General features: G+C 36.0%; 1 protein-coding gene across 1 annotated transcript; it reads left to right on the forward strand.

Annotated features, from left to right (window-relative positions):
* Positions 1 to 5,208: 5,208 nt before the first annotated feature.
* Positions 5,209 to 8,042, forward strand: LOC133857891 (gibberellin 20 oxidase 1-B-like). Its single transcript, XM_062293266.1, has 3 exons — positions 5,209 to 5,773; positions 6,536 to 6,857; positions 7,595 to 8,042. Exons 1-3 carry the CDS (start codon positions 5,238 to 5,240, stop codon positions 7,865 to 7,867), a joined length of 1,131 nt encoding a protein of 376 aa, XP_062149250.1. The 5' UTR covers positions 5,209 to 5,237; the 3' UTR covers positions 7,868 to 8,042.
* Positions 8,043 to 9,917: the final 1,875 nt, after the last annotated feature.

Genomic DNA, 9,917 nt, shown 5'->3' on the forward strand with positions numbered 1-9,917 from the left:
AAGTTTGGAGGTTAAGGTTTGATTTTAGGATAAAATACGTTTTTGCCCCTTGTGGTTTAACACATTTATATTTTGTCCCCTGTGGTTCATTTTGTACCGTAAATGGTACTTCATTTATGGCTAAAGACGGAGATGGTATCTCCGTCCAAACTTCCGTTCAAAAATTGATGGAAGTCCGCATCAACACCTTAAAGTGTTGACATGTGTCTTATGTATTAAAAAAATTAAAAAAAAAACTGAAAAATTAAAAGCTTTAAAAATTAAAAATTAAAAATAAAAAGAATTGAAAAAAAAAACTTAAAAAATAAATAATAAAAGGATTAAAAATGAAAAAATAAAAAATAAAATAGAAGGGGGTACCTCGAGCTACCTTATTTTGGCCAATGGGGTGGCTAAGTCGGTTTGGGGGTGGTCGAAGCACCCCCAAGGGCCAAACCCTAATACTTTTGTTTTGTTTTGTTTTTTTCCCCCTTTGGCCTTGTGGGGTTGGCCCTAACCCTTTTGTTTGTTTGTTTTTTTTTTGTTTTTTTTCTCTCTCTCTCTCTCTCTCTTTGGCCTTATGGGGGTGGCCGAACCACCCCCATGGGCCACGGGGGTGGTTCAGCCACCCCCAGGCCAAATGGGGGTGGCTCGGCCGCCCCTTAGGCTTTTGGGGGTCGATTTAGCCACCCCCATTTTCTTTTTAGGGGTGGTCGAACCACCTCCAATAGCTATGTCAACTTTTGAGAGGTGTTAACGTGAACTTTTATCAATTTTTGGACGAAAATTGGATAGAAGTATCATATTTGTCTTCAGTCATAAATGAGGGACCATCGAACATCTCCGATACGAAATGAACCACAGAAGATAAAAAATAAAGGTATTAAATCACATGAGGTTCAAACATATTTAACCCTTGATTTTAAGGAGAAAGGACATGGAGGGAGGGAATGAAGAGAGAGAGAGATGCAACTGTTGGGTTTTCGAAATGAGTTTTCCTTCTCACATCTCGTGTCCCACCCTCATTTGGTTACAAACGGATCCTCTCCATTTCAATTGAAATAGAGAGGAGTCGGTCCCTTGTAAACCAAGGGGTAAAATTGTGAAAAAAAATTAAAATTAAAATTTTGCCCCTTATTTTAAAAGGAATCGACTCCTCTCATTTCAGTTGATATGGAGAGGATCTGTTTCCTTGTTGGTTTCCAATTCCATTTGGTGCCTATCAACTCATTTGATTTATTTATGTTTTCAAAGTCCATTTATTGTCAAACTCACCAACCAACATTAAGGCATGTCTTCCCATGCCATTTAATGCGTTTATCTAATACTTCTAAAAAATTGAAATGGATGTTACTAGTCTTATGGTCAGGATTTAAAGTTAATACATCTAATGATGTACATGATTTCACATTATTTTAAATTTTAAAAAACGTGCCAACATTGACTTTATATACACAATTAGATGCACCAACTTCAAATCTTGGCATTTCCTTTAAAATGGATAGTATCAATTTCATTAAATGAAATGGAGAGGATCCTATTCCTTCTGAGAAATGTTAGAATTACTTCTAGTGTCTTTCTGAGGTCCTTCTATGCTAACATGATACCCTGTTTTAAATAAAGAAAAATTACAGCTTGATTTCTCTCTCCTGTTTTTATTACAAAATACAGGGTGTCATGTTAGCATATAAGGACCTCAAAAAAATACTATAAGGAGCACTAGCATTCCTCATTCTTTCTAGCCGTGAATTAACATAGTTTGTAACAAACCAACAAAGATTGACGCCGCGCGCATATTAAACACGACGTAATATCAAACACACATCGTTTTAGTCAAACTATGTGAAAATAAATTGACTTGAAAAAGCTATTTTCTTGTAGTACACTAAAAGAAAAAGGAAAAAAAAAGAAAAAAAGAAAACAAAAAACAACAACAACAACAACAACTTATGATGTATTCACGGTCTTCTTGACCATACAAAATTTCTTCCGAATTTAAAGAGTAATTTTAAGGTTCAGCCTATGCGTGAAAATGCTTACTGAGTGGAGCTTGCTATTGCCTATCATGTTTTAAGATCCTATAGCAACTGCAGAAGCAGAACCATCCAATTCAGCATTCAACTACGTACCATAGCAGAGATGCTTACAACTTACAAGAATATATATATTGTCATGCCTTAATTTAGAAAATTGTGTCGAAAATTAAGAAACGGGTGGAACGTACAATATATATGTCTTCTTGTGCTATGGACAAACATTGGAATTTGGAAATTGATTCCCACCAAAATCGAGCTATATTATCATACTGTCATCGGAAAGCATGTATAATTTGTCTGATGTCTTCTTTCTCGAATTCAGAATTTATTTATTTATTTTTATTTTTTAAAGTCATTGAATCTTTTTCTCTTAGCTTTCATGTTATTATTCCTTCCATATGTTGTATATATTTGTTTCTAGTTTGTGTCCTCTTATATGTCATGTGGTTTTTAAAACTATTATTGAATTTAAGATGATCATCATTAAATTTTGATCAAATAATAATTTAGAAGCACGTGACATTTGGGGGACAAAGAATTTCTTTAGGGTTGGATAATAGCAAGTAAGAATATAAGAATCCTATGCTTAGAGCCAAATGGTATCCAAAGAGGAAAATGACGGCAACCAGCTAGCCAACAACTTCAAGACTAAAACTTCTGAATTTTTAAATTTAAACAATACAAATTACAGGGGCATCTTATCAAATAAAAATGTAGGTTACAAGGACACACTTTAAGAAGTTAACTTTTAGACTTAACCCAAAACATAATCTTAGAAACAATGCACGTACCGGGAATTCATGTTTCTCGACTGAAACAATTTATCATTTCTCTCACGCCATAAAACGTACATTATAGCAGCCATCATAATTCTGACCACAATGGAGATAAAGAATTTGCCTCTAACCTGGGACTTCATCCTGTGAATAAACCCCCTAGTTGCTATGAGTCCAAATAATATTTTATCTTTTTCAAAGATTGCACCAAATCATACTTGATGAGAAGGACATGCAACAAACAAAAAGATGATCTATATTTTCCTTCCCTAGTCCATAGAAAACAGATTTCATCTCTTGAGTGAAGCCACTATCTAAGAGCACTAGTAGCAGATGCCCTATAAGTAGTTATATTCCTTAAAATAGGGAATATTTGAAAAAAATTACAAAAAAGTATGTCACAGCAGATGCCCTATTATACATCTTCATCCTTTGGTAGCTACAGTGCTACCCAATCCAATATTTTAATAGAAAAAAACACCTCTCTCTCTCTCTCTGACTCTCCTGTAGCTGTACCCTCACTCGCCGGATCCTCTTCCCTCTTCTTCTTCTTCACCAAATTCCCCCTTGTAACCCACTGCAAGACTCGCAGCCACCGCCACTTCACCGATTCATGGTTCCTCCGCTTCATTGCCCGCCAATATAGCCCTTTCCAGCAGAGCCAAGAAAAAGACAAGGCGATAATCGCCAGCGAGTTGTTGTCCCTCTCCAAGTTCAATCTCTCCAGCGCGCTCTTGCCGAACTTCGGCCATCTGCGCTTCCTCTCCAACCTTTCGTCGCCGCCAACCAGCTCTCCGGGCCCATCCCCGTCCTGCACGACAAGCTGAGCGACGCCATCCGCTCACTCTCAGGAACTCAACTCCGTTAAATCCCTGAGGAAGCCTCCATCACCGGCAACCTAAACGACGCCATTGAGGAAAACGGCCAGGCCGGGTTCGTTTTCGTGAAGGATTTTCGGGGATCGTCGAAGAAGACGACTGACGAAGAAGACTGCTCGGCCATTCCAGACTCAGAAGGCCAAGAGCCTCCACGCAACGGTGACAGAAATAAATGAGAGAGAGTGAGAGTGAGATACAGTGAAAATAAAAAGTAAAAATAATAATAATAATTTAGTGGTAAAAGTAGGAAAGAGAAAAAAGAATAAAATAAGAGTAAAAAATAGTATTTAATTGATATAAGAAAAATTAAAGGAATCTATTGTAGGATGTTTTTTTATAGAGAAAAAAAAAAAAAAGTGGTTTGGCTCCTTAAATTTTCCTTAAAGTAGGAAAAAAGGTTAAGAATCTGATTCTAGTGCTCTAACAACTCCTCATAATTGGTTAAACCATAGAACTTTCACCTTTTGATCAAGGGGTAGTTAATTAAGCTACAAGGTCAATCGTAAGAGGAATTGAAATCAAAAATATATTGTACATAATATATTTTATCCATAATATAGAATAACAGGAATGAGTTCAGAAATACCGTACGTGGTACGGTTTGGCAATAAACTCGATCTACTCTTTTTCAATTTCCTTTAAAAAAATAAAAAATAAAAAATAACCTCTTTTCAAAACTATTACCAAATTAAAAACTTTCTTTACTTTTATTTCACAAAAAATTTAAATTTTGTTTCATTTTATATCACCTCAATGGATTAGGATTATTTCAAATTATTTGTTCGAATTTGAGAGAATTTGAACAGATGATTGCGATAGACCACTTATAGATAACCAGATAAGTGATTGGGTAACAAAATTTTTATTTGATCAGGTGGATCACATAAATAGTATCTCACAATCACATGCCTAAATTCTCTCAAATTCGAATAAATAATTTGAAGAGATCTTCATCCAACGTCAATTGCTTTTTATTACTATTTTTTTAAAAAAAAAAATTAAACAAGTATGAAAGACTACATTATTCTCTTAATGGTGCAAGTATTAGGATTAGGTTTTCGAGAGCAATCATGGCTACAGAATGAATGCGCTAAATTCAGGTCCTATAACATAAAATAATAATTATTATTATTGCAAAAGAACAAATATATATATTAGCCCGGATAAATGAGAATATATATAACGTGGAAATGTTTTATTATGTCGCAAAATAGTTTGAAGAAAAGATATTTGTGTGGGAGAGGATCTTATTCATGGGGATTTTAATTATTAATTTGAGAAAGTGACCAAACGGTTAAAGGACGTCCACTACTCGTCGCAGTTGTTGGCACCTTAATAACCATCCAAACCTTAATTTTCTACGACCTCTCCAATGGGACGGCCTTGGCCTTTCCCTTCTCACTTCTCACCCCTGTCCTCTCACCATCTTTTTACTCTTCTCTTTATGCCAAGCCCTCTCATTATTTTTGTTTCTTTCTATAATTCTGTCTTTTGTTCTATATATATACTTCCCTGCCTTTGTGCTCTATAAAAACCTTCCTCTCCCTCCACACCCTTTAAAAAAAATAATGTCTCTCATATTGGACTCTCCTCCATCGATGGAGCTTAAAGTTAAAGACGAGAACATTGGCGCCGTGGCTTTCGACCCTGTTTTGCTTCAGAAACAAGCAAACTTGCCTACCAAGTTCATTTGGCCTCAAGGGGACTTAGTTCACGCTCAGAAAGAGCTTGACGAGCCCCTGGTGGACCTGGGTGGGGTGATTAGAGGTGACAAGATGGCCACTGCTCGCGCCGTTGAGCTCGTGAGGGCAGCTTGCTTGAGCCATGGCTTCTTCCAAGTCACCAACCACGGTGTTGACGCGAGTCTTATCCACGCCGCATATGATGAAATCGATGCCATTTTCAAGATGCCCCTCAACAGGAAGCTCCGACTTTGCAGGAAACCTGGCTGTATGTCCGGATATTCAGGCGCCCATGCGGATCGCTATTCCACTAAGTTGCCATGGAAGGAGACGTTTTCCTTTGGGTACCGTGGGAATGACTCCCAACCAATCGTATTTAACTATTTCAAGTCTGTCTTAGGAGAAGATTTTGAACATACAGGGTGAGATCATACATATATATATGGATAATTAATTAATGTGCATTTAACTACTTAACTTTGTTTTTAATCGCTAATGCTAGCTACTAGCTAGCTACTACTTAGTGACTAATTTCATTTTCTCTTTTGTTTTTTTTGTTTTTTTGTTTTTAATTTTTTTTCCTCCCCTGGAGTAGTGACTTTCAATTAGACATTACTCTGATGCACAGTCAGACTCCGGCTACTGTTCTGTTTTTATTTTTTTAATAACTGGAGTACCCCAGTAAATTTTTGGGACACAGCACAAAGTGTTCTTTTACACGAGTCCGATAAATCTCGATCTTAAACCTTAAATCTAATATTTTACGAGACACAAGAATCAAGTTACTTATTACTCGAATCAATCCTTTAGGATTAGCCACCTTCTTTTTAAAGTTACCACCATTTTTTTTTTTTTTTTAATCTATGAGAACAAAAACCACTTTCTGTTTATGGATTTGACAAGGACCTCGTCGATCTCTCTATCATATCGGGACGAGAGTATTATCCTTCAGTTTTTTTCCCTCCTCAAATATAAATAATTATAGCTAGCCCAATTGACATGTATGATAGAGTTTTTTTTTTTTCTTTTTCTTTTTTCATTTTTTTCTTTTTGGGTAAGCTATATATATATATATATATATATATATATATATATATATATATATATATATATATATATATATATATATATATATTTGAATACACTTCTGAACCCTTAATTAAATTAAACTTTGCATTTTATAGTTGGGTTTACCAAAGATACTGTGAAGCGATGAAGGAAGTTTCTCTAGTGATTATGGAGGTGTTGGCAATTAGCTTGGGTGTGGACCGGTTACATTACCGAAAATATTTTGAAGATGGAAGCTCAATAATGAGGTGCAACTCCTATCCCCCTTGCAAAAATTCGGGACTCACGCTCGGCACCGGTCCTCACTGCGACCCCACCTCCTTGACCATACTTCATCAAGACCAAGTTGGAGGGCTTGAAGTGTTTGCAAATGACAAATGGCAAGCAATTCGACCCAGACCAGATGCCCTTGTCATTAACATTGGTGATACCTTTATGGTATAATTTTCTTTACCATATTAATTCATTATGCCCTCTTTTAATTTTCCTTATTACTTCTAATTAACAATAATGTTATTTAATATATATTACACTGTTATATATATATATATATATATATATATATATATATATAACTCATTATGTGGCAGTAAAATTAATTAATTTTTTAATCAACATTTAATTTATAGAAAAATAAAAAATAAACTCTAAAATATATATCTTACACCAGAATGAGTCTGAAAAAGCGCAATCAGTGAAGCAAAAGACTCCTATATATCAGTGTATGTTTTAGGTACGGTATGATCAGGCGAAAGGATACAAATGGGGACAAAAGTAGGCTTAGCATTAACTATTTTGTGTCGGGATTCAGATATTAATTAACTTTTTGAAATGACTAGTGAAAAGCAAGTATAGTGTTAGAGTAGCACTCCACTTGTGAAAAGTGGTTCACTTTTAGCTGAACTGTTTCTGATTCGAAGCACTCGATCGATCTGAGGTTTCATGTCGCTAATGGGACAATCCCCATTAATCCATATGTAATGCATATTTGTGATAATATAGCTAGGGTTTGAAACCCTAAGGGCATTTATGTCATACATATATATATATTTATCTCATCTCATGTCAGAAGATTTTCCGAGGATAAAAATTTGATAAATCTTTCCCCTGTGATAGTACGTTGCTTTTGGCAGATAAATCTTTGGCAGTTGTATTTATATTTGTTTGATATGTAGGCCTTATCGAATGGGAGATACAAGAGCTGCCTGCATAGGGCAGTGGTGAACAGGGACAAGGAGAGGAGATCGTTGGTTTTCTTTGTGTGCCCAAAAGAGGACAAAGTGGTGAGACCCCCACAAGATCTGGTTTGCGGAGAAGGGCCAAGGAAGTACCCGGATTTCACATGGTCCGACTTGTTGGAGTATACACAAAAGCACTACAGGGCTGACGTTGCTACCCTCCAAAGCTTCATCCAATGGCTTCCCTCTGCCAAACCATCCAACTTGTAGTTCCTTTGGCTCATTCTCATCATCCATTAATGCTACTCGATCTACTTCATCATATATATTTTATTCTTATCTCCAAAACTCTCCCTATTTTGTTCACATAAGTGACTGGTGTATAATAGTTGTACACAATTTCTACGCAATGCAAAACATATGGGAGGGACCTATTTAAATGAAACCCACTACATGACTCTTACCCATATATCTTGTGATGTGCAAAAATACTATCCCTTTTTTTGTATATTTCAGGCCCCCTCAACTACTGGCTATATATATGTATATATGTATTGTTTGCTTTTCTGGAGTATATATACACAACTTTCACTCTTTAGTGTATTTAATGGGTTTCTGTGTGTATATATGGGTAGTACGTGCATTCGGAAGAACTTTTTGTGTTATCCGACTGCATGGCAGTATTGTGGTTTGACAGGTGATATGCGCAACTTGTAAAGTCTTTCCGTTCCATCGAAGTCCTTTACAAGTCATTATATCTAATCAAAAAAATAAAAGGAAAAAATATATATAAAAATATGGCTTGCACGTTACCACGTCGTCCAAAAAAATTCCAAAAATGTCCTTATGTCATCCCTAAAAAACCAAATTTGCCTAATTATAAAACTTTTTTTTAAAAATATATATAACACTAGTGGCCGAACCGCCCTCGAGCTGGGGGTGGCCAGGGAACCACCCCCAGGGTGGCTAGGGTGGCTCAGGGCAATCCCCAACCCATTTGGGGGTGACTCACGACACCTCGAACCCATGGGGCCGGGAAGGCTTGATAGCCACTCCTAACCCATTTGGGGGAGGCTCGAGGCCACCCCCAACCCATAAGCCACCCTAAATTTGATTTTGGGGGTGGCTCATTGTAACAACTCCAAAATTATATAAATAATTATGTTTACTTAACTATAAGTGTTACTTGCAGTATTATCAACGAATAAACTAGTAATTAGCTAAATTCAATATGCTACACTCAATAATCAGATTATACTAAAGCGAGAAGCGGAATAAATTGATTTGAAATTTCTAAAAATAAACCTTTAAGATTGAATCAAGTACTTCAATCCTAGACTCAAAGCCTCCAAACAGATATTATTATAGAATAACAGCTAACTACTCACTAATCCTGCCTGACAATACAAAGCCATTTGCTTGGCATTTTCATTCCAGAGAATTTCTCACTTTACCGCCTAGCAACCTACTAATCTGAAAAAAAGACATTGAGATGTTTTACAATGGAAGAGAAATAACTGCGTAAGTTCAAGACTTGGTAAGCAAATTATCACAAAACAGATTATGCATTGAGCCTTAGATAGCCTTAGATGACAATTCATAACTCTCAAATGTTAAATGTGAGTTTTCACAAATATGATGTTCATTGCCTCCGTTATTATGCCTTTAAAAATGTAGTTTAATTGGAAGATCGGTAAGGCATAATTCCAGCAACAATAACTAAAGTTTTAAATGCAGGAAAATCATATTATAAATAATATATACATTCATTATTTACAGCTATCTTCCATATGGTCTATTCAAGCTCTCAACCCCTTCTTGATAGGGTTGACATTGTCCTGAGGGACCTGAAGACAACACCGGTGCCCCGAATATTGCCGCATACTATCATATACTAGCAGCTCGACTGAGTCTGACCTCAGGTGGTCCACGCTACTAGCAAAACTGTAACCATGACCTCATCCGTACATGGTACGCCTGTCACAAAAAAAAACCATTGGATCCAAGGCTAAATATAAAAGTAAATCTTTGTGACATAGGGTCAAGCCTGTATAATAATAAGCCTATGAGCGTAATACCATATGTACTGGTGCACCATGTTATACGATGCAAATATTGTTGATTTACTTTAAGAAAAAAAAAAAATATATATATATATATATAGATGCATTTATCCATTTGAATTAGCCTAAACATGCTATAAAACCAATTGGCTAAGGAGATATATATTATTTGAAAAGTAAAACATGTTCATTCCTCTTACATATTCCACATTAAAGTAAAACCAGTTTCGTAAGCATTTACTTACCTCAAACGCTCA

Source organism: Alnus glutinosa, chromosome 14 (assembly GCF_958979055.1).
Source record: "Alnus glutinosa chromosome 14, dhAlnGlut1.1, whole genome shotgun sequence".
Lineage (NCBI taxonomy): Eukaryota > Viridiplantae > Streptophyta > Magnoliopsida > Fagales > Betulaceae > Alnus > Alnus glutinosa.